Source organism: Notamacropus eugenii, chromosome 4 (assembly GCF_028372415.1).
Source record: "Notamacropus eugenii isolate mMacEug1 chromosome 4, mMacEug1.pri_v2, whole genome shotgun sequence".
Lineage (NCBI taxonomy): Eukaryota > Metazoa > Chordata > Mammalia > Diprotodontia > Macropodidae > Notamacropus > Notamacropus eugenii.
In genome coordinates this window covers 463,724,547-463,749,712 of record NC_092875.1, presented here as the reverse complement: position 1 = coordinate 463,749,712, position 25,166 = coordinate 463,724,547, and the positions used below count along the sequence as shown (strand labels likewise).

Sequence of the window (25,166 nt, the reverse complement as noted above, 5' to 3'; positions counted from 1 at the left end):
ATGCTTTTTACTAGTTCCAACATGAATCTCCAGGATGATTCCAGGGTATAAAGAAAACCCTTTAAAATTGGGAGTACAGAGTAGGGCCATTCAGTCTAAATTTGACTTCTGGGCTAAAAAAAAAAAAAGTCTGATAATTATTTGGTTTGGGGCTAACACAACAGGCTAACACTAGCAAACTGCTTTGTGGAAGGCAAAAGAAGCACTCTTAATCCCAATGTAAAGGAAAGAACAGAAAAATGTTGCTAAGGCCCCAAGAAGGAAAGTCAGCAGATACTAATAATAGAAATCATCAATCACATAACTGCATAATTTGATCCTCATTACCACCCAGCAAGGCGGGCAATGCCAAGTATTATACCCATCATATAGATGAGTATAACTAAGATTTGAGAGATTAAGTTACCTGCCCAACGTCCCACAGCTTCTAAGTACAAAAGCCAGAAGCTGACAGGAGATCTTGGCACTCTTAGACAGAGGCAAAGGCCTCAATTACACCACAATCTCTAAGGCTGGCTAACAATTAGATCACTAGGAAGGACTAGCTCAAGTTTGTGAAATGCCCCATTAGATTAAGATCATTCATGATGACAAGCAAAATGTAAACACCAAATCCCTTACCTGCAGCATTATTGTACGCATTTGTGGATTCCTCTGAGAATACCTGTTTTAAATAAATGTTATTAAAGTCAGAAACATATTTTTTTCTCCTCAGTCGAGTATTTGAATGAGATGACAAAATATCTTCTAAAAAATCAGCCCAGATGATTAGAGTGTAATGCTGAAAATAAAAGGCTACAGGTTCAATTTCAAATTGGAAATTCCATGAATTTAAAGAATTTAGCAAAGTTCAGGTCCAGTCATCTAAAAATGGATGTTACTGTTTATATAACAAAACATATATTACTAGTAGAAAAACAACCAAATCTCTTGGCATATAGTGGTAGTTCAACAGCGCCATTTTCATGTATAAAGAGAAAATTTTATAAATCATAAAAAGACTTCTTACTGACAAAATAAATACAAGCTTCAGAACTTGCATGAAATTGCAGGTTTAACTATGTAAAGATATGAAATAAAGAGCATAGAATGATACAATATTCTTGAAAAAAAATTATAGTAATTCATAATCATTTGAACTTAAGGATGTATCTCATATTCTCATAATTACAGCTAAAAGGAATCTCAAGTCATCTAGACCAACTCTCCCTCATTCTACAGATGAAGAAAACTAAGGCCCTGAGAGGTTAAATGACTTGCTATGCTCACAGAGGTAAAATAAGTGACAAAGCAGGGCAATGAGCTTATTTGCTTTAACTTTAAATAGAGAGCACTTTCCCTCTTGCTTTCTCCCTTTATCGTGTTGCCTCTCTGTTGGTTATATTTTAGGGACCCCAAGAACATTCAGTTTTGCTTTTGGTCTTTGGCAAAAAAAGGATGCATCTAAAGTGTACCACTGCAGGAGGTTTAGTTCTAGTGTTTCCCCTAATATGTTTTGAGAAGGAATACACAATGAGAAAAGGAGATTGGTATGTAAGTCTAGGCACTGTAAGAATATGTCTCTAGGCTTACCTCAATTCATGTAACTTTGAAATTTATCAAAGCAAGCCATTCGTATTTAATATCTTCACATTTCCTCCTCAAACAAGGAATTCCTCCCCACTTTTTGTGATTCTCTGAATGCTGAGAATGTTCTATCACTACTTTAGGAAACATCAGGTAACAATACACAGATACGCAGATGGATCTGTGATCTCAATGAGAAGGGAGTTCCCAATGAGGCATGCTGTAACCCCATTTCTACCTGCCAGGCGCATGGGATTCTGGTCCACATCCACCCTAAGTCCATCTTACTATCAATCCACCACCTTCCCTCAAGCTTGCCACACAGCCCACCCATTTTCTCCATCTCTTACATATTTCCTTGATTAGTTCAGATTATTCACACTAGTACACAAACTAAAAGCAGTATAAATGCAATTCTCAGTACAGCTATGCAGGGAAAAACATGAGCTTGGTTCACAGTGGCAGCCCAAATACTATCCTAATTTGTCCTCTGTAGAGAGAAGGTTCCTTTTGCATTGTTTTTCTTCACATGCATGAACAGATGGCATTACATGGTACCATGAGGTCTGGAGAGTACCTAACAGCTGTAGTACTTACTGTTTATTTTTCTCTCTCCATGTATCCAAACAGAAAAATAGATGACAAAATATGGTTACCTCAGGTCCTCTTACCTCAGAGGTAATTTTCTGACAGTCCTCTCCTACAGTAGACACACTAGGATTTGTGGGAGCGACCACGCTGGTGCTTTCTTCAAGGCTGCAACCAAGTGTTTCACTCAATGTCACATCCAAATCAGTTGCAGGCTTGTCAGGGGACGGCTGTATACTGTTTCCATAACTAGATAAATGTGTGGTATCTTCACCAACTGGGAAATTCAAGCTGCAGTTAAAATAAATTGGAATTCATAATTTTATAATGTGCTAAGTATCAATCCAATGAAAAATGAAGAAAAATTATGTATGGACCACCAAAAAATTCTACTTTCTAGTTATACTCATATTTAAAGCCTGATCACCTTAAGTTCTTATACATTGGATTCAAACCCGAAATATTTAATATATTCAAAATGAAAAAAAATTGATTTAAATATCTCTAAATTCCTTTCCATCTCTGACATTTTGATTTCTAATATCATTTGACTATATAAAAATTTCCAAAAATCTTAGTGAAGTTTTAAGCTTCAGTAGCTTAAAAGTAGCTTCTAATAACACTAAGCTTCAAGTTTAAAACTTCACTAAGACTTTTGGGACATCCTATGTGGGACAGAGGAAAATCAGAATAAAAGATGTATAAAAAAACATCAACACTCAAATGGCTTTTTTTTTAACCAAATATAAGAATGGTCGTAATACATTTCCTCTTTAGCTATCCATACAAAAGATAAAGTAAAATATTTAAGATAACTACAAATAAAAAAATTAAGCTTATTTCATTTTAAAAATGAATTTGTTAATTTCTTCCCAAAAAACTCAGCAAAAACAGTGCATTTCATAATTTACCTCACGTCTCCCCTTTCTTCTTTATTCACTGGTTTGACCAATATGGGTGCTGGCAGAAGAGGGCCAGAAGTTAATGAATCCGATAAACCAGCAAATTGCTCTGCTGAGTCTGTTGGGATTTCCACCAGTGTTAAAATGAATGTCTGCTCCTCCTCTTCTCCTTGATGTTCACCAGCAACAAGATTCACTATCAAAGTTCAACAGTCAGTAATGAAAATATGAACTAGGATGTATTAGCAATTTTCTTATATTTCAAATTAGTCTTAGCAAAAAGGTTCACACAAAGTACTACAGTATTTCAAAAAGAAAGATGACTGGAACTGGCTCCAAGATGGAGTAACATACACACTCAGAAGGGTACAGAAACCTATATTACCATACAAAGTTGAAGGGGAATGGGACGGGGGTGGGAAATTTAACAGAAGGGAGGATGGATTGGGGGAAACAATAATAAGAAGCAAAACACTTTTGAGAAATGCCAGCATGAAGTGAAGGAGGGTGGGGGGCAGGGAAAGGAGAGACAGACAGAGAGAAAAGGATAAAAGGTAAAAATAGGATGGAGGGAAATACACAGTAATCATAACTGCGAAAAAAAATTTATAGTAAGTTTCTCTGATAAAGACTTCATTTCTAAAATATACAAAGCACTGAGTCAATTTTATAGAAATAAGAGCCATTCCTCAATTGACAGATTGTCAAAGAATATGAACAAGCAGTTTCTTTTTTTAATTTAATTTTTTAATACATTCATTTATTTTTAGTTTTCAATATCTGGTTCCATAAATTTTAAAATTTTTCTGCCTCCCTCCCCTCTCCCTTCCCTAAGACAGCATGTAATCTAATATAGGTTCTAAATACCTATATCTATATCTAAATATACATTCTTATTAACATAATATAATAATAATATAATATAATATACATTCTTATTAAACATATTTTCACATTAGTCATGTTGTATAGAGGAATTAGAATGAATGAGATGAACCATGAGAAAGAAAAACAAAACAAAACAAAAAGAGTAATAGTATGCTTAAATCTTCATTCAGACTGCATATTTCCTTTTCTGGATATGGATGGCATTAGGTCCTCGCATTACTGAGAAGAGCTAAGTCTATCAGAGACAGTCATCACACAATATTGTTGTTACAGTGTACAATGTTCTCCTGGTGCTGCTCCCTTCACTCAGCATCAGTTCATGTAAGTCTTTCCAGGTTTTTCTGAAGTCTGCCTGCTCATTTCTTATAGCATAATACTATGCTTTTAAAAAAATATTTTATTTATTTTCAGTGATCTACAATCACTACCATATAACTTAGATTTTTTTTTCCTTCCGTCCCTCTCTTTCTCCCCTCCCTCCCTGAGACAGCACACAATTTTATATAGGTTCTACACATACATTCCTATTAAATACATTTGCACCATAGTCATGTCACATAGAAGAATGAAAATGAATGGGAGAAATCATACAACAAACCAAAACGTAATACAAAAGAAAATGATCTGCTACATTCTGCGAATGAATTCCATAGTTCTTTCTCTGGATATGAAAGCCATTTTGCCTTAAAAGACCACTGGGAATTTTTTAAGTCCTTGCATTTCAACGAAGTACTAAGTCTACCAGAAAAAATCCTCACATACTGTGGTTGTTGCTGCGTACAAAGTTCTCCTGGTTCTGCTCCTTTCACTCAGCACCAGATCCTCTCTGAAGCCTCTCTGAAGTCTTCCTGTTCATCATTTCTTATAGCACAATAGCATTCCATTACATTCACATACCACAATTTATTCAGTCATTCTCCAATTGATGGGCATCCCCTTGATTTCCAGTTTTTGGCCACCACAAAGAGTGCTGCTATAAATATTTTTGTACATGTCGGACCCTTTCCCATTTCTATGATCTCTTGGGGATACAGTCCTAGAAGTGGTATTGCTGGGTCAAAGGGTATGCATATTTTTGTAGCCCTTTGGGCATACTTCCAAATTGCTGTCCAGAATGGCTGGATCAGTTCACAGTTCCACCAACAACGAATTAGTGTTCCAACTCTTCCACATCTTCTCCAACAACATTTATCATCTTCCTGTTTTGTCATGTTTGCTAATCTGATAGGTGCGATGTGGTATCTTACAGTTGTTTTGATTTGCATCTCTCTAATCAACAGTGATTTAGAGCATTTTTTTCATATGACTATAGATAGTTTTAATTTCTTCCTCTGAAAACTGCCTGTTCACATCCTTTGACCATTTATCAATTGTTGGGGAATGACTCGTATCCTTGTACATTTGACTCAGTTCTCTATATAGTTTAGAAATGAGGCCTTTAACCACAATAGTATTCTTAATACATTCTTAACACAACTTGATCAGCCATTCCCCAACCGATGGACATTGCCTCAATTTCAAGTTCTTGGTCACCACCAAAAGAGCTGCTATAAATATTTTTGTACATGTGGCTCCTTTTCCCATTTTTATGATCTCTTTGAGATACAGCTCTAGAAGTGGTATTGCTGGGTCAAAAGATATGTACATTTTTATAGCCCTTTGGGCATATGAACAGGCAGTTTTCAAGCACAGTAATCAAACCTATCAATAGTCATGTGAAAAAAATACTCTAAATCACTATTGATTAGAGAAATGCAGATTAAAACAATTCTGAGCTACTACCCCTATATATCAGACTGACTAACATGACAGAAAAGGAAAATGACAAATACTGGAGTGGATGTGGAAAAACTGAGACACTAATGCACTGTTGGTTGAAGTTGTATACTGATTCAACCATGCTGTAAAGCAATTTGGAACTATGCCCAAAGGGCTATAAACCATGCACACCCTTTAACAAAGCAATACCAATCCCAAGAGATTTAAAAAAAAAAAGAAAGAAAGAAAAGGTCCTATCTGTATAAAAATATTTATAGCAGCTCTTATTATGATGACAAAGAATTGGAAATTCACAGGATGTCTATCAATTAGGGAATGGCTGAATAAGTTGTTGTATATGATTATGATGGAAGATTATTGTGCTATAAGAAATGACAAGCAGGATGGTCTCAGAAAAACCTGGAAAGATGTACATGAACTGATGCAAAGTGAAATGAGTAGAACCAGGAGAACATGGAACACAGTAATAGCAATACTGTATGATGATCAACTGTGAATGATTTAGCTATTCTCAGCAATTACAAGATAATCTGAATATCTAATTATGTTTAAAAAAAAATGCTATCCATCTCCAGAGATAAAACAGAAAGGGGGTAGTCAAGTGGCACAGCGAATAAAGCACTGGCCCTGGAGTCAGGAGGACCTGAGTTCAAATCCAGCCTCAGACACTTAACACTTACTAGCTATGTGATCCTGGGCAAATCACTTAACCTCAATTGTCTCACTCCCAAAAAAAAGGCAAGAACAGATGAGAGTCTGAATGTAGATTGAAATATACTTTTTATTTTGTTCATTTTTCTTGGCTTTTTTGGCTTTGTTTTCTTTCAAAACATGACTAATATGAAAATGTTTTGCATGACTGCACATGTATAATTTATATCAAACTGCCTGCCTTCTTAATGAGGCAGGAAAAGAATTTGGAACTCAAAAATTTTTTAAAAAGAATGTTAAAAATTGTTTTTACATGTAATTGGGGAAGAAAATAAAATATTTTTAAAAAGATGATGACTATGATGAGGGAAACTTAAGACTCTTCATTTAAAACTCATTTCATCAATTACAAAAAAATAGGTCTTACGAATGAAAAAAAATACTGGCTTTTAATGGGCCCAAATACAGGTAAAATATCAGGGTAAAAACAAGGGTAATACAATGCTTTATATATAGGTAGCTAGGTGGCAAAGTAGATAAGAGTGCTGGGCCTGAAGACAGGAAGATGTGAGTTCAAATCCAAACTCAGACACCTGGTATCTGTATGACCTTGGCCAAGTCACTTAACCCTGTCTGCCTCAGTTTCCTCATCTGTAAAATGAACTGGAGAAGAAAATGGCAAACCACTCCAGTATCTTTGTCAAAAAAAAACCAAAACCCCAAACAAATCAAAAAACCAACCACATATGGTTTCATGAAGAATGGACACAACTGAAACAACTGAACAATGGGGAAAAAATACTTTCTAGAATCAGTAAGCCATACCTGCTGTGTTATCTGGGGTGACTACATTCTGCTGCTCAGCTTCCGGAGCATTATTCAATGTACACTGCTATAAAAATTGTAAATGAAAAATTATTTTAGGACAATTTGACACAATGAACAGCCACTAGATTTGGATTCATGGAGTTATCTGCACTCAAAATATTTTAAAATGTTAAAAAATTTAAAAATATTTTGTCTTACCAATGATTTCCATTTACTTAATTGTGTGTGTATACGTGCATACAGATGAAGAGACCTAGGAGTGAAAACTGAAGTGTTTTTACTCTAAGTGTGCTGACTAAATCACCCAAATGATTTCTATCCAATGAAGTAACTGAGATAGTGAATTGAGATAGCCTTCTCTCTTCTATATAGCAAGAACCAACTTGATAGAGAATTTCTATGACCTTACTACATGTGTGAGTGTGTGAGCAGTCATTATAATCTAAGCACTGTCAAAGATTCTGATAGGCTGCAAACTCAATGACCCAAATGAGTCAAATCTGATTACGACGAATATCACTACAGAGAAGGGTTTTACACGGAGATTTCTAAATTTTGCTAAGTGTACCCATAAATACAAAGAATTGGATACAGGGTTATTTTTTTTAAAAGCATAAAATGAATGACCTTGTGCAACAAATGAGCATGTGACCTTCAGCAAGTCTCCCCACATTTAACAATAAATTTTACAGAAATTGATTATGTGAAGTTCAGAATGAAGGTGGGGGAAAGGCAATTTGAGCACTTTGTCTGTTGGCTCTTTTTAGCAAATACCTTTCAACTCCTCCTTATTCATGCTTACCCTTAAACATCCCAACTAAAACATTTCTCAAACAACCTAACAAAGTCAAAAATTAATTTCAAGTATAAATGTTTAAAAGAAGAGTGGATGGGATCTCCATTCTGTCATTACTAGATTCAAAGAATTTCAATATTAAAAAAATTACTAGAACTAACTGAACATCTACTATTTCATTTCTAGGACCAAAAAATAGGAAATATGTTCGTATTTTAGCAAAATTCTATTATAGTAAAATAACCTGGAATTTGAAAGAAGTTCAGAATAAAAGGAAATACTAGATATTCTTTTACCTGGGCAAAACGAGTCATTACCAAGTTGTGTCCATCATCATCATGGCTAGGAAATTCTCCTGTTGGAGCCTCAGTGAGATTACAGCTAATGTCACCTGAACTGGTGTTGGCTAGTGGAGAGGGGGACGCCATTTGAGACTCTTGAGATTCCTTGTCCCGACTTTCACCTCTGAAAGTAAAAAAAATATGTAAAAATATGTATAAAATCACAGAATTTTATTGCTATAAAGGCCTTGAGTAATTTAGCTTAATTTTCACATTTTAAACTGTTGAGAAAAATGAGGCTCAAAGAAGTTCAGTGATTTTCCCAAGGTCACACAGCCTCTGAGTGGCAAAGTCAGGGTTACAACTGAGGTTCCTTTACTCACAGTTCAATTGTATTTCTGCTATACGATAATCAGTTTTTTTAATAGAAAATCCAACTATTTATTTTGAAGCTATACAAACAATATTTTCATCAATATTGCAGTTTGGAAAACATGCCATTTTACAAATCTTGCTAATAATAGCTGGCTAGCATTATTTAGCACTTTGAAATTTGCAAAGTACTCATTTAATCCTCATGACAAATCTGGGAGGTAGGTGCCATTGTCATTTCCATTTTACAGTTAAAGAAACTGAGTCAGACAGAGACCTGCCTGGCTACTTGCCCAAAGTCACATAGCTAGCAGGTGTCTGAGGCTGGATTTGAACTCAGATTTTCCTGACAAGGTTCAGTGCTCTGTCTCCTGCACCTCTTAACAGCCTACAGAATATAAATGGAATTCCCTCCTTTCACTTACCTTTCTATTTGTTTGACTTCTTTGCCATCATCGGTGCCTTCAAAGCTGTGGAGATCTGTCAACATGCTAGCCTGCTTCATGCCATCTGCCATAGTCTTTGATTCTAGGCTTATATCTTCCAATACTGCTTCTTTGGAAGCTGTACATCCTGTTTCTTTAAAAAACAGAACAAGTCATTCAACATATTGTGCAAGATAAGATAACTTACACTAAAACCACATTCTTGATTATACTCCTACCAATATAACTTACTTAATCAGGAGCTCTTCTAAATAATTCCTAAACAAGAAATACTGATGTATTATTCAGAAAGGGGAAAAAGAATGACAATAGTCAATCACATTATTGAACTCTATATCTAATTAATATATTGTGATATATATTGCTCACTAAACAGAGTCTCACTGGGAACCCCAACCCAGTTTAAACAATTTCATTTTAAAAGCTACATGAAAATGCATCCTGTAAGCAACACTGAAAACCATATTTAAAAGATAAAATTTGACAACTCTCTATATTACTTTTAGTGAATTTATAAGTCACTTCATACACATGTGTTTATATGGTTTTTACAATAACTTTATGAAATGGAAGTATTATTATCTGCCTTTTAAAGGTTAATAAACTAAGGCTCAGAGAAGACTTACTCCCCATCTTAATATTCCACCTCCAGCACTCTCTTGACCACACTACCTTCTTAAAAGATAAAGTGACCCCATTACTTGACAAACCAAAAGAAAACAATATCTAGGTGTCTATTTTTATTTACAGTCTTAAAACTGTAATTAAATGGTTTTTCTCATAAATTATCACAGCCTTGCTGAACATTCCATTCTTTAAAAGGTAAATGCGATAAAGGCAGAACTGCTATTTTGGACATGATGCTGAACAAGAAGAAGGAAATTGCTGGCAAAGTAGAAATTAACCATAACCTCAGAAGGAATTGACCAAGACATCTTAAAAAATGGAGAAGGAAAAGCAAATTTCAAAGAACTCTGAGAATGGACGGGATAAGATGTGACAATCTGATCATTTCAACAAAGGAGGATGGCTTAAAAGAGATGAGATGCATTTAAAAATAAAATGCTCAGAATTAGATCCCCTACCACAGCCTCTTAGGCTGAAGAAAATAAGACAAAATTGAACAGTGATAAATGTAAAGCCATAAAACTTAAGAGTTAGAAGGGATTTCTGCCACCACTTATTTGAAATGGTACCTGACCAAGAATCCCTTTCAAAGAATTCAAAGAGCCAAAGGAAGATCCATGTGAACTGACACAAGATGAAGCAAGAAAAGAATACATACAACTACAACAATATAAATAAAGGAAGAAACTGAATGCTATGTAACTATAATAATCACTTGACCCTAAACAAAAGTGGAGAAAATATACCTCCTTCCCTACTTTGTAGAGCTACTGGATGACTAAGGATGTACCAGGTATATTGTCATATATATGATAATCATATCTGACATATATTGTCAGATATAGCTGATGTATTGGTGTATTTTCCTCAAACTTTTTTTTTCTGCTTTTCTTTTAAAATGTTAAGAAAGGCTTTCTGGATAAGAGGTGAGAAGAAAGCTCTTATCTGGAAATTAAGGTGATATCAAATAAAAAGATTTATCAATAAAAAGTATGATTTTTAAAGTTCTTTTGTAATATTGGGAACAATTGGCATCCAACTTCTGCTTGTTAAAGGGGCCCACTGCCTTTCAATGAAGGACATTCCACTTTTGTACAGATCTAGTTATTAAGTGTTTTTTTAAATGAAACCTACTGCTGTGTCTATGCAACTTTTATCCACTGCTTCTGAGTTTGGATGCTCTGAGGGCATGAAGACAAACCAAGACTGAAAGGAATACAATATATGACCCCTTTTCCACATGACAGCCTTTCTTTATATATATATATATATGTGAATAGCGAGTACTGCTACCAACTTCCCCCGGAAGTTTTCTTTTCTCTAAGGTAAAAATCCCAAGTTCATTCAACTGACCCTCAAGTGGAGCATTTTCCAGTCCTCTCACCATCCTTGAAGGCCTCTTTTCCTCTAGCTTGTTGTAACGGCAAGTAAAATAGGATCTTTTGCTATTTTTGTTTTAGTATGATCAAGAAGTATAATGCCTCCATTTGAATGTGATTAAGGAGGCTCTTTCCTATTCACGGTGGGGCCTGGGAAGATTTGTAAGAAAGTCCACGCCTTTTGTTAATGAGGCACTGGTTCTCAAGGGATGTGATGCCCTCTGGCTGTAAAAAGTGTATAAAGCTTTTGAGGTACAGTTTTATTTTGGGGTTTACTGACTGGAAATGTTTGTTTGGCCAGATGAGGACTCTGGGAAGCCGCTAAAAGAGTCCCCTGGCTTTGAAAACCCAGATGTCTGTGTTTCCCTCTCTGGTAACTATGGTTAGACAGCTGGAGGCCAACTGTTTGTTGAATTCAGGCAGAGGAAGCCATGTCTGTTGACTTTTAATTTCTCTGTATTTTCTTTGAAGTTCAGGGTGTTGACCTCCCCGAACTAGGTGAATGATATACGTGCTTGGTTAAAGGAATGATATACATGTGCTTGATTAAAGTGATAGTTAACCCCTCAAAAGTTGCCTTTCCTTTTATGAAGGCAGATCTAAGAACCTGTGGTAGCAGGCCCCCGTGTATGTAGGGGTACTTACTGTTACACTTGTTAAGGTCCTGCCTTCAATGTAGTATTCAGAATTGAACAAAGTATTCTCCATGACAGCAAGTTATCTATTATTGCCTTCATTCTGGATGCCATCTATGTTTCTCTTATTATACCTAGGCTTCAAAGAAGTAAATAGTCTATGTGGGAGATGCAACTATATGAAAAGGATCTTGGACTCTGTGAACTACAAAACTTCATATGAGTGAAAAAGTTGAAGTAGTGGCCAAAGAAGCTAAAGTCATCTCAGGTACATTAATAGAAAGAGGAGATGATCCCACTGAATTCTGTACAGGTCAAATCACATCTGGAATATTATAGTCAGTTCTGGATACAATATTTTAGCAAAGACATCAATAAGTTAGAATATGTCCAAGGGAATGAGACCAAGACAAAGATGAAACTAGAAACAACAATTAAGCAACTGAGAATTGCAAGCCCCTCAAAAAGATTTAGGAGGAAAGAAATGCTGCCTTTATATATGAGAAAGCCTATAAATGAAAGATCTGAAAACTAAACTAAAGCCAATGGGTAGAAAGTTAGAGAAGCAGATTCCCACCAGATATTAATGTTACATTTCAAATGCTGATATGCCATTAACTTTAAATGTGGGGCCAAAAGCAACTCTATCTCCCACAACACTCACCACTCTGAATGTCAACCTGCTGATCCACAGTTGAAGGAAGACTAGTAACTTTCCGGCGAATATGTCTATCTTTTCCAAGTATTTTACTGATGTTTGGCTTAGGTTTAGGAAATCTGCTTCTTGTTCTAAATGAACTTATCTTTTTATAAGACTGGTCACTACAGAAAAAAGAAAGAAAAATACAAATTAACTATAGATCTTTCCTAAATGCCTTTATATCTTACTGTACTATAAGCATATTAATCTTATTAGTCTAAAACAACTAATTAATTTCCAAAGGCCAAACTTACTAGCAAGGAGTAATAGGTAAGAGAGAAAGTTTGGTTCAATGTTCATAAAATATTCTAACTACTTTAGATAAGGCTAAATAAATTTCAGCACAGACTCAAATATACTACGATATATCATCAATGTGAAATGTTAAGACCAAGAAACCAATGATTTTTTTCAAAATTAAGAAACTAGTATCATCAATACTTATTTTGATTTGTATTTTATGATTAAATGTGCCTCAATACTATCTCATATATTAAAGTAGTTAACTTAAAATTGTGTTGTTAAATGACAATATAATTTATATTTATTTTATACTTCCAGTCAAAAAAACCTAGATCTATAAAGAAAAACCCATGAAATTAACCTGGAAGGTGTAGAATGTTCCTTTATTTGCCCAGGTAAGTTCATTTCTTTTCCAGCATTTTGCTCTTCTAATATATTTTTATTTTCATCCAGTGTTGTAAGCAATGTACTAGGGACAGGTGAAGAGAGAACTTGATGTTCAAGAAGTACTCTGTGGTCAAAGGTCTCTGGGTTAGAAGTGGAAATATGGCTCCTTAAGTCATCTTCAGGAAGCACACACACTATTTCTATTGTATGAAAACAGAAGAAATGAGAGTGACAAGGAGATTTTCAAATGAATTAATTTATTTATAACCAATAAAGCAGTAATTCCACATGATTTGTTAGTCCTCTATAATGAAAAGTTAATTACATTTAAAGATGTGTAACCTTAACAATTTTTATATAATGAAGCTTTAATGTAGCCTGATTATTAGCAGAACAAATATATATTTTGGTGAGACTGGTTTCTAAGGAATCCTTCATGCTGTCCACAACAAAATTCTCTTTAGGTGGATTTCGAGATGGATATCTATTTAAATAACAAACATGATACTATGACAGACTGTATAATTATGCGAGAGTAATCTAATGTTATGTTAATTTAATGAATCTGTGAAGAACTCAGCTTTTATATGCTCTTTTAATGAACCAAAGAAGTATTATAATTTGTAAGAAAATATAATGCATCTTTAAATTACTATTTTTAAAAATGAACAAATATCCTGAGAGCTTGCACAATGTCCAGGAGTCAGAAAATTTAGGCTTTCATCCCAGCTTTGGTGCAAAGCCTTTAATTTCCTTGGGCCTGAGGTTCCACATCTATAATATCAGGTTAGCTGAGATGATCTTTGTGGTATTCTCTAGCTCTAGAATTCTCTACTTCTGGGAATCCATTAACTAAGGGAATGAAGCGCATCCAAGTGCACAGGTACACTATGCAGGTACACTATGCAGGTACTGAATTATAAATAAGAGCACAAGGAATGTCAGGGAGCCAGGCGGAGATGATTATGATGACATAAGTACTTCTGTGACAGACACTGAACAGTGGCTGCTGCCCAAAGCATCTGAGCAGAGACGTGTCGAGCGTAGAGAAGCCTTCTTCCAGAATGGGCAGACATCCCATTTAGAGAAGTGCTAGTTTACATGGCTGATGGTTAGCATACTTGTGGCTACGACTCTACAGGAGATACACACTGCTGAAAAACTACTACATATTACCAGTACAAAAACAACCTTTGACCCAGCAATATCGCTACTAGGACTGTATCCCCAAGAGACCATAAAAATGGGAAAGGGTCCCACATGTACAAAAATATTTATAGCAGCTCTCTTTGTGGTGGCCAAGAACTGGAAGTCAAGAGGATATCCATCAATTGGGGAATGACTGAATAAACTGTGGTAGATGAATGTAATGGAGTACTACTGTGCCATAAGAAATGATGAACAAGAAGACTTCAGAGAGGCCGGGAAGGACTTATATGATCTGATGCTGAGCGAAAGGAGCAGCACCAGGAGAACTCTGTGCACAGCAACGACCACAGTGTTCCACTGGAACTTCGTAATAACGCAAGAACTTAAAAAAAAAAAATCCCAATGGTTTTCTAGGGCAAAATGCCTTCCACACTCAGAGAAAAAACTAGGGAATTCATTTCCAGAATGTAGCAGATCATGTTTGTGTGTTTGTGTGTGTGTGTGTGTGTGTGTGTGTGTGTGTGTATTATGTCTTGATTTGTTATATGATTTCTTCCATTTATTTTAGTTTGTCTACACAGCATGATTACAGTGAAAACGTATTCAATAGGAAAGTATATGTAGATCCTATATAGAATTGTATGCTGTATTGGGGAGGGAGGAGGGTGGTAGGGGGTAGGTGTGTGTGTGGGGGGGGGGGGGGAGTGGTGGTGGTAAAAATAAATAAAATTAAAAAAAAAAAGAAAAGAAATACAACCCCAAATGTCTTAGTAGTAAAAATGATTTTGATACATGAAAGACTACAACTTCATTTTCAGTTAAAATGGTAGAATAGGTTTTTTGAGGAAGTTCTTTCTTTTTTTTTCTTCCAAAAACATATCTTGTTCTTACCTTCAGGACTTGTCTCTGACTGCAACATCTGATGCCCCATTGAAAGTAAAGCTATGGCAGCTTCTGTGCTTCCATCACTGATACCTATAAACCAATTTACCCAATTCTGAATCACAGAACCATGGTAGAAATCAAAGTTTACTTTAATTTACTTTTTAAAGAATCTACTTGAAGATACTCTCCCTCTTCTTTATTATACTACTGTCAACATCTTACAAAGAAACTCTAGAAATATCAAAATGAGACCTGAATTATTTGATCAGTTTAATCCATCACTAAAAATATTATATGCCTTTGAAAAGAAATTTGTTGATAGTATCAAATGACTATCTGCTATGACAATATCCTTTCATCTATGTTAAAAAACATTCTGGGTATGCAGTAGGTCATCCACTTAACTATCAGAAAAGAAGAACACACAACTCTTCTAAAAGAAAAAGAATTCGTTCATCAACATAGTCTTTTGGCTCAGTCTTCTAGAGAGTCCTTCCCCAACTACCATCATCATTCAATCAGTGAGTTTATTAATGGTTACTTAGTTTCTCTATTAAAAGTTACCTGTTTCTTCTTCAGGATATTCAATTGTAGTCATTTCCTGAAAAAGAGGGAAAAAATGTGAACTAAGCATTAATTCAGCACCTTACCAATGGTACAATGTGCCATTAGGCAGTTAGCTGCCTTTTGATAATTCTAAAGCTTAATTTTCTTTTTTTGTTTATTATTATTCATGACATTAGAAAAAAGCAAAACTATTCACTATTCCTGCTTTTCCTCTTTCTTTGTACCCTCGTCCTAGCTATGGCCACAAATTAAACTTCTTTACCCCTTTTATCATTTGTGTCTTTCCTTTTTCATCCTCATAAGCCTCTTTGGACATCTTTCTTGTCAGCTATAACCTAAATAAAAACAAGTCCGAAAATGTCCCTTTTGAAAGGACAGATAGATTGACACATATACTAATATAAAATGAATGTTATAAAGTCTAGAAATATAAATTAAAACCCGTAACTCCAAGTCTTTAATGAATAAGATTAATGTAAAACAACTAATGCGACTTCCAAAAGGCCTGGAAATAAATATATTCAGAATAATTTTAAATTGACATTAATTCAATACAAAGAATTAAAGGATTATTGAAATACTGGGGAAAAGGACCCTCATTTAAAACAGATGAGTGTAATGAATACAAGTGATAGAACTTGCACTAGCATTGGTCAGGTGAGTACCACAGAGCATGTAGTATCTATTCACAACATATTCAATTGTCACGGGTATTATTGTTCTTCTTAATTTTAGGTCATTAACTAGTCTTTGTGTAGGACGATATGGCTCCTGTTATCTCTGAGTGCCTACAAATGAATTAAAGGTAACAAACTGAGGTGTTTACTTACAAGGGAGGCATTCAAATTCTGTTCCTGATTTAGTCCTTCATTTGACACCTTTACATCAGAAAGGGGACGTTCAGGAATAGTAATACATGCTACATCTGGGACATTCACAGAAATTTCAAGCTACAGAAATGAAAACATTCTATTATTTCATCTGAAAGTCTACAAAAATTTAACAATACTAAACTTGACAACTTCATGTTTGACTTGAGAATTTAATTCAACCTCTTCTCAAGAACTTGCTTAGGTGCTAGGGGTAACAGAAAGGATCTAAGGATATAAAAGAACTTTTGGCACCAAATACCACTATAAACTACAAATGGATAAGTGATATGAATGTAAAAGGGTCATATTACAGGCAATTAAACAAACTTCTTTAAATTAAATTAATTAAACTAAAGGACAGTGGAACAAGAAACCTTTCAGAATTGTAGCTGGGAGAGAATTCATAACCAAACGAGGAATAAAGGATATCACAACAGATAAAATAGATAATTTTGATTAAATAAGCATAAAAGTTTTACAAACAAAATCAAGGTAATAGCAGAAACTATAAAGTAGGAAAAGTAAACCTTCTATCAGATATCTCTGATTAAAGGTCTGATAACCAACATATATATGGAAATGACAACACTAAAAGCAATTGCCCAACAGATAAATGGTCAAAGAATGTGAACAGTTCTCTATAAAAAAAGTATCAACAACCATATGAAGAAATTATCAGGATACCCAATAATAAAAGAATTGCAAATTTTAAAAAATTTTCAAATAATACCTTTAAAACCACTAAATTAGTCAAAATTATAAAAAGGCAAAAATAAAGGCTTTAGAAAGGGGTTGAAAGGGCCATAGGAAGAAAGTCATACAAATATACCACTGGCAAGGCTGTTTGATGTTCTAACAATTCTGGAAAAAACTTGGAATCGTGCATGAAAAGTCACTAACCTGTTCAAACCCCTTCAATGCCACTACTAGACTGATATACTGAATGGGCATCAACTGAATAAATTGTAGTATATGTGTACAATGGAGTATTACTGCACTCTAAGAAATGATGACTTGAAATCAGAAATATATGAACTTGATAAAGAATGGAGAAGGCAGAATCAAGAGAATACAACACAAAATGATTTTAGTGATGTAAATAAAAATAATATCAAACAAAGCTGAATGTCACAGAGGGCAGATAACAAAATACACTTTTCTTCTCTTAGAGATTAGGGCGATTATTGGGTGTATTGGGATTCATATACTGGTAGATATGGTCCCTGATTAGGGCGATTAGTTACAAAGGAAGGATATAAGGTGGGGAATATTTTTGGAAAAATGACTGTGGTATAAATACTAAAACAAAACCCAAAAAGCAAATATCAGTAAAACATTTCTTTTTAAAATTCATAGCTTGGTAGGGGGGGTGCAACACATATAGAACATAAAATGTTTGCCAACCAAAACCAAAGTGCCATACTCATAATTAAAGGATTAAAAGATTATAATCCTTACTTAGTATTAGTGATAGCGCACTGGCCAAGAAAATTCCCTTATGATTACCAGTAGTCTTACCTAAACTTAAGTCCCTGACACCTTATTCTCTTTTTTTTTTCTCTGCATAAAGGTGTTTATTGCTGTCCTATTTCATTATCCAAGGGAAAACTGGAAACAGCTAGTTTAGGGAATGGCTGAACAAACTGTGGGATATCAAGGTAATGCAGTCACATCACCATAAACAAGTTCAAATTTGAGGACTGTAAAGAAAAATGCTAAAAACTCATATGAAATAATGCAAAGTTTTTTTAAAAAGCACAACTGGAGGTATTTTAACATACTGACTACAACTACACCTTATTCTCTTTTGTCATTATTTTCTGGCCCAACTCTCCAACCATTTTTTCTCCTCAATTTCCCTACAAATTGTGTGGCCTCTGGGATGGCAGCTTGTATTAAAGAAGGTGGAAGAGAACAAGATTCCCTCAGGGTCGACCTTGGATGCTCCCTTCCCATTAGCCAGATGTCTCTACAGACCATGTGACCTAATAATTAAAAGTAAAAATATCAGCATACTGAATTAAGTACTAGACCTAAACAAGTCATATAAATTCGCTGTGCCTCAGTTTCCTTACCTAGAAAATGGGCATAAACCCTTTGCTATTTTCTTAACCAGGCTATTTTGAAGCTAAAATGAAATAAAAAGTGAAGGTACTTTTTAAAAAAGTTAAGCATTTTATAAAACACAAGGCACAGTAACATCAGTTATACATGATGTTTGGAGAACAGGGTATTCTAAATAATAAAGGTTAGCATTTTGTTTGTTTCAATCCTTTTTGATGAATTAGCTAAAATGTAAATACATAAAAATGTACATATATAAAATCAGCTAAAACATACATATGTAAAAATATCCATTTGTAAGCCCTAGCAAATGGAACACAAATGAAACCTTTCTCTAATGATAATCTATGACAAATTGCTATTCACATCCTAGGACATCAGAATAATTCTACACAGTTCCCAGGGCATACATACCCTGAAACTTCTCTTCCTGTTATCAGGTAACTAATTTTCATTTACTGTTCTTCTCTCAAAAATAATCCAGAGTGCCGAATGTGTACCTGATGAATTCCTGTGCAGTATTACTTAGCTATATTTTGGCAAAATTAATTACTAAGTAAAAGACCAAACTAACCGGTGGCATTTTTACCCCTCAGTATGAACCCTCTTTGCCTTCTTTATTGGTGTTCTCTGAATTTTTAGCAGCACTCAGAAAGATTCTTTTATTTTAGCATCAGTAATCACTTTAATCTCCTTCCTAATTTGCTTTAGCCTTCTTCCTAATTACCTTCCAGCCATTTTCAAGCTTCCATACTTTAACTTTCTAGGGAACTTTTGAAACTAATCATTTGTGCCAATGACCAGTGAAGGCATGCCGCATTGTTACTCCTATGGACATAAATGGTACTCAGTCTCTTGAGCTATTCCTTTACTTCTGGTCAGACCCCAGAACTAAATTATGTCAGTTTATTATATTGCTACACTACTACCATCAAAACCTTGCCAGGTTTTTTAGGCCTCTGGAGTTCTAACAGCCATTAAAATCAGTGGTTCGGGGATTCTTCACTGCAACCCATGAGTCCTGTGATATCTGTGGCTAGATAAAGAGGATAAAGTGGTGAGGCCACGTTTACTGAAGGGAACAGAAAAAATATGATTACGCTGGACCCAGCTATGCCCCAAACAATGTGCTCCAAAAAATAATGACAATCACCAACATGGGTATTTTACATAACACAGCTACACTGGAAAGCTTTGATGCCCATGTGTAAACAGCTGTTCCTCCTCCCAACTCTTCTCACGGTCTACTGTTGTTGTTATTGTGCATGGCTCAAAGAGCTAAGCAGTGCACCCAGGAGTGTACATTTCTTTCTTACTTTCACGGATTTAATTAGCTTAAGGCAACTTAAAAGTTTTTTAAATCCTAAGACCAAAAGAAGAAAATGTCACATAAAAACAAAATAAAACTAAGCAAGAATGTGTCAGGTAATCTTGCATACCTCTTCCATAGTTTCCTCAATTTGGGGAGAAATAGGTTCTGGTGACCTGAGTCCTATAGGTACAAACACTGGGGCCTTGTTGACTTCTTCTGGTGCAAGGTGGTAGTTTTCTTCCTCATATTCAGACTCAAGATCATCTATATCCTCTTCATCCTCTTCCTGAGAAGCTCGGAGAGTCACCAATACTGCCTTTGAGGTCTTAGGTTCCTTCTTGCAAATCCTGCCACGAACACGTTTGGACCCACGTCCTTTGGTGAAATTTTGTTTAGACTTCCGCTGCACTCTCCTGTCGGTACTATCCATCTCACATTCAGAGGTTGAGGAAGTAACTATTCTTCGACCCAGAGAATTTTTCACACAACCTAGTTCTTTTGATTGTTGCACATATCTAAATGATCATTTTAAAAAATATTGTGGTCACTAGACACAAATAACTTTTTAGGGAAGTTTTATTAACAATATTATTTTTTATTAATAAAGGCCACTAATAAGAAGCATAAGTTTAAGTCATTACAACAAAAATTATCACTACCCATTTTAAAGGGTTATTTCCTTGAAGAATTATAATTCAGTTGGTCAGAACTTCCTACTATTATTCTGTATTTTGCAGCAAATTCAATTTTTGATCAACCACATGTTACAACCCATAGCAAAACTTTCACCCCAAGCTAGCTTCTCCTTTCTATGCAAATGGAAAAGAGAATAGGCAATTTGACAAAAGAAGAGAAATGAAGGTAAAAAGGCATTAATCTTAAGGAACTTGAGGACAGAAACCCTGTCCTTTTTTTTTTTTTAAAATTCATAAGGGGGCTATTCCAATCTAATCTCTGTAACAGAAGAGGGTAAAAGAAGATAAAACACTGGCAGAGGTGTATTCTTCTGAGTGAATGGCTTCCAGCTTCATTTATTGGGATGTGCCAGGAGAATGCACCTGGGATACTTTTTTTCACTTCCCCATTCCCATCCTTACTCTACCTATTCTCCTTAGTCTCACCTTTAGTCAGTGGGGCCATTTCCTGCCTGGTCAGGTCCCATCAATATATGTAATGCATTCTACACTAAAGATTTGACCTGGGATGTGGAAATAAAGAATTTTATATTCACTCATCAATAAGGGAGAAAACCCTTATTAGAAAAGGAGATCATAATACAAAAGGACAAGAATAATCAAAATAGAAAAGAAATTTACATAAATAAATAAGGAACCCTTATTTATTATTTATCCTATAAATGAAGCAAATAAAAGGCACTTCTAAAAGACAGAATGTATGTTTAATTTTCCAATCGGAGAAGCTATGTTAAATTAGAAGTAGCTAGGTGGGCATACTGCATAGAGCACAGGACCTGGAGTTGGGAAAGCTCGAGTTCAAATCCTCCCCTCAGAGACTTACTAACCATGTGATCCTAGACAAATCACTTTTCTGTGTTTCGTCATCTGTAAAATGGGGATACCTACCTCCAAGAGTTGTGATGAAGATCAAATGAGGTTAACAGTTATAAAGTTCTTCATAACTGTTAAAGCACGATATCAGGGGTGAGGAGCTTGCAGCCTTGAGGCCACATGTGGCCCTCTAGGTCCTCAAGTGTGGTCCTCTGACTGAATCCAAACTTAACAGAACAAATGCATCTCTAAAACTTGCATTCAGTCAGAAAGCCACACTCGAGGATCTGGAAGACCACATGTGGCCTCAAGGCTGCAGGTTCCCCGCTCCTGCTCTATAAAAATGCTCTTATTAGTGTTAATGTTATTGTTATTATTAACGTTTTATTATGAGACTGTACCTTGGTGATACATTTAGAAAGTGCTCTTCAGTGCCTACACATGAGGCGGTAGCTCCCGGGCCACTGTGACCAGCAGAGCCCAACTGTCTGCCAAAGGAGTCCAGTTGTTCTGACTGACTACATTCTTTGGGCAAGGCAGAGTCTCTGGAATCCACACATTCTTTTCTTGCTGCAATCCCCAGGGATGACAGTAGCTCTGTTTTATCCTTAAATATGAAATTTTTAAAATGTTTTTAAGTATCACAATGGTTTTTTTCTATATTTTGGCATGACACCCTTAATCTAAACTTGTTCAAAAATTTGTTTAATGAATTCATGAATCTTATTAACACTCAAAATTCCTAAATTTCCAAAAAGAGAAGCAGAAGACTCCGAAAGGTATGGTCTCCCTCAGGATCATGATAGAAAAGAACTCACTAGAACTAAGTGGCTCTAAAAAGATTACACTTTTCTAAAAGGTGAAGTCTTACAAAGAAGAAAATAAAATAAAATTATGAAAACACTTAAGATAATTGCTAGTAACAAAAGTGAATCAAAATCTGAGACGTTTCTCAATATATAATTCGACAAGGTACTTTTGATTTAAAAAGTATCAAAACAAAAGACTTTTATATATCTATTGAAACATTATAGCAATATCTTTTTAAAGATATGAAATCAATTAGTGACAGGTAAAAAAAAAAAATCTCACTTTTAGAGACTGGTGAGCATCAGAGTCTCCTTGCTGCAACAACTTATCTTCTACTTTTCTTGTGTCATTTTTATTTGGCACAATCTTTTGTGTTCCAGGTTCTTCTTTCTTTCTGTACACTCTGCCCAAATTTGACTTAGCTGTTTGGAATCGGCTCCTTCTCAACTGTGCTGGGGTGATAGTATGAGGTTTATATTTATCCTTGCTTTAAATTAAAAATAAAAAATAACAGAGCAAAATTAGTGGTAGTAGTAATTGTTTATGGCAACTATTTTTGGAACAAAATTACTCAATGATAAAAAGTTTTAATATAAATGGACTATATAAAAACAGATAGATGAAACGTACCCTATACATGCCAAAATTAATTACAAAACTTAGTCATATTTTAAGTTTTAAACTTTCTTTGATGATATCAAGGCCAAACTCACCTTATCTGTTCATTTAAAACTTCAGTTCTGCTAACTTGCAAATTTTGTTCTGAAACCCCTTGATTCTTATTTCCATGCATACCTTCTTCAGAAGGTACAACTTCACTTTCAATTTTAGAATTTGGCTAAAAAACAAAGTTAGGCAATGTTATATAACAGAAGAAAAATAAACACATAGGATTTCCTTTTCCAAAAAGCAGAAAATAACTAGGAATTCTCTGAACCATAATAATAATAAGGATTAAAACTGTGAGTCTTTGCATATTATATATAAAATTTGCTGGTTCAAATTTCTTTAAAAGATTATGACATAAACAATCAACAACCATTTGTGAAATACTAACAATCAAATAATAGAACGGAAAGGAAAAAAGGATTCATTTTCATCTATCTGTAATTTCAGTATGCATTTTTTTAACTGGATTAGAAATTTCACTGGAGACCTGGTAAGGGAACTTCCTCTACCAAGGTAAACTGTATCTTATCTATAAGCTTATAGTATGAGAGAATTGCCTGAGGCACTGAGGTATTCAGCAACAGAAAGTTAGGACTTGAATGTGAGGTTCTAGACTACTAAGCCAACAACTTCTATCCACTATGCCATGCTGTCTTCTCATCAATTTGCTACACTAATTAAAAATGCCCAGTTCATAGAGTGCATCAAGTGTTAACCCAGAAATAATTTGCTTTAAAAATATAATAGTCTTTTGACATGAAAATAAAGAAAAGTTTACAAGCACAAATTTATGCTTTATTTTTAGCTCAAATCAAGAAAGACCAAATGATTTTTAATCTAGTACCTTTATGAGGGGAGGTAGGACTGAAAAACTAGAACTAGATAATACATATTTCTTTAGTCATACAGCTAAGTACCTGCAAAACAGGAGACCCATGTAGTCTTGGAGGGGCTTACTATAAATGTCGTATATACTTGTCCTATAAGCAAACTGACTAATATGTCCCTAGGATTGCTTCTGGATTCTCACTTCATACATTTCCATCAATATTCCAGACATAACTGCAGAAGACTAACTTACAAGGGTGAAGAATTCACTAGCAGATTCATTCATATGTTGTGTTATTCCTTCTTCCTTATCCCTTTCTTCAATAACCCAGCTTCCTGCTGTCCTGCAGTCTCTCCGCTCTGCTTTGCTGATGTTTGGCCTAGGCCTCTTAAATCGACCCCTTGTTCGCGGTGCAGGTTGGATATCATTTTTTTTAATTTCTTGTTGGGAATTCTTGATGCTAAGAGTGTGGGGGATTAGAGGGGAGAAAACAAAGCTATTATTACAGAAAGCTTAAAGAAAGCATCCTAATGGTATAGAACTCTGAATTATAATAAATTACAGCTGCTTAAATTCATAAATGACTTCCTCATATATTAATATTTTCAAAGGCCTGTTAAAGTTAATATGCTTATTATTAATAAATTATTAGTGAATATAAAATTCTTTAAAGAATATGAGCTCCTTGGAAGCAGATACTATCTTGTTTTTCTAGTTTATAGCACCAGAATTTAGCCAGTACTAAACATAAAATAAGCATTTAAATGCCTTTTCATTCATTTTTTTAAGGAAAAACTAGGTTAAATATTTTCCATCCATAAACTACATCTTAGTGTAAAACATCAGGGAATTATGCGATCTTAAGAGCAGGAAATAACTTCAGAGGCCATCTAATACAATTTGTTAACTATGAATCACCTCAACAATATAACCAACAAAGGGAAACATACTATCATTCAGCTTAAGGAAAATACAAATAGAAATTTCTCAAATCTCAAAACAAAATGATTAAATGTTCATTAAAAACTGCTTAACCATAAATGTTTATTTTCTTATTTTTGCTATTAACTATACCAAAAGGTAAATCAAAATTGTTTTCAAATACATTTTACATGACTATAAAAATTAATGGAATTTTTAAAAAGTCTATCTTATTTTCCCTTTCCCCTAGCCTACCAAACAATAATAAAAAGTAAAATTATTTACCCTGTAGAAACAGCAAAATTATTTTCCTGGGCATCTATAAATGAAGACCTCTCTTCAGGTTCACAATTCATTGAATCTAAAAGCTTCTTTGGAGTCTGTTCATTTAAAAGCACGTCTGCTTCCCCCTTTTCTTGAACTGGTTTTTCATATTTAATTGCTGTCTTTTGAGAAGATTCAACTGTATCCTAAAAGGCATATTGCACAAATAAATTAATTATTTTAAATAC

At 34.7% G+C, this 25,166-nt stretch overlaps 1 protein-coding gene across 6 annotated transcripts in view; it reads right to left on the bottom strand.

The window, feature by feature from the left end:
• BDP1 (BDP1 general transcription factor IIIB subunit) overlaps positions 1 to 25,166 on the bottom strand; it is a 98,268-nt gene that overhangs the window by 8,212 nt on the left and 64,890 nt on the right. For 5 of the 6 annotated variants that reach the window (XM_072606291.1, XM_072606288.1, XM_072606292.1 and 2 more), the window contains 17 exons: positions 24,940 to 25,124; positions 23,986 to 24,193; positions 22,949 to 23,073; positions 22,518 to 22,722; positions 21,827 to 22,032; positions 20,045 to 20,432; positions 16,500 to 16,619; positions 15,667 to 15,703; positions 15,109 to 15,192; positions 13,043 to 13,268; positions 12,403 to 12,560; positions 9,077 to 9,230; positions 8,295 to 8,463; positions 7,200 to 7,266; positions 3,066 to 3,252; positions 2,238 to 2,445; positions 622 to 664 (listed from right to left, as the gene is read on the bottom strand). In XM_072606291.1, the coding sequence (XP_072462392.1) occupies positions 622 to 664; positions 2,238 to 2,445; positions 3,066 to 3,252; positions 7,200 to 7,266; positions 8,295 to 8,463; positions 9,077 to 9,230; positions 12,403 to 12,560; positions 13,043 to 13,268; positions 15,109 to 15,192; positions 15,667 to 15,703; positions 16,500 to 16,619; positions 20,045 to 20,432; positions 21,827 to 22,032; positions 22,518 to 22,722; positions 22,949 to 23,073; positions 23,986 to 24,193; positions 24,940 to 25,124 (2,770 nt within the window). The remainder of the gene's footprint in view (positions 1 to 621; positions 665 to 2,237; positions 2,446 to 3,065; positions 3,253 to 7,199; positions 7,267 to 8,294; positions 8,464 to 9,076; positions 9,231 to 12,402; positions 12,561 to 13,042; positions 13,269 to 15,108; positions 15,193 to 15,666; positions 15,704 to 16,499; positions 16,620 to 20,044; positions 20,433 to 21,826; positions 22,033 to 22,517; positions 22,723 to 22,948; positions 23,074 to 23,985; positions 24,194 to 24,939; positions 25,125 to 25,166) is intronic. The other variant, XR_011966479.1, reaches the window with a different exon arrangement.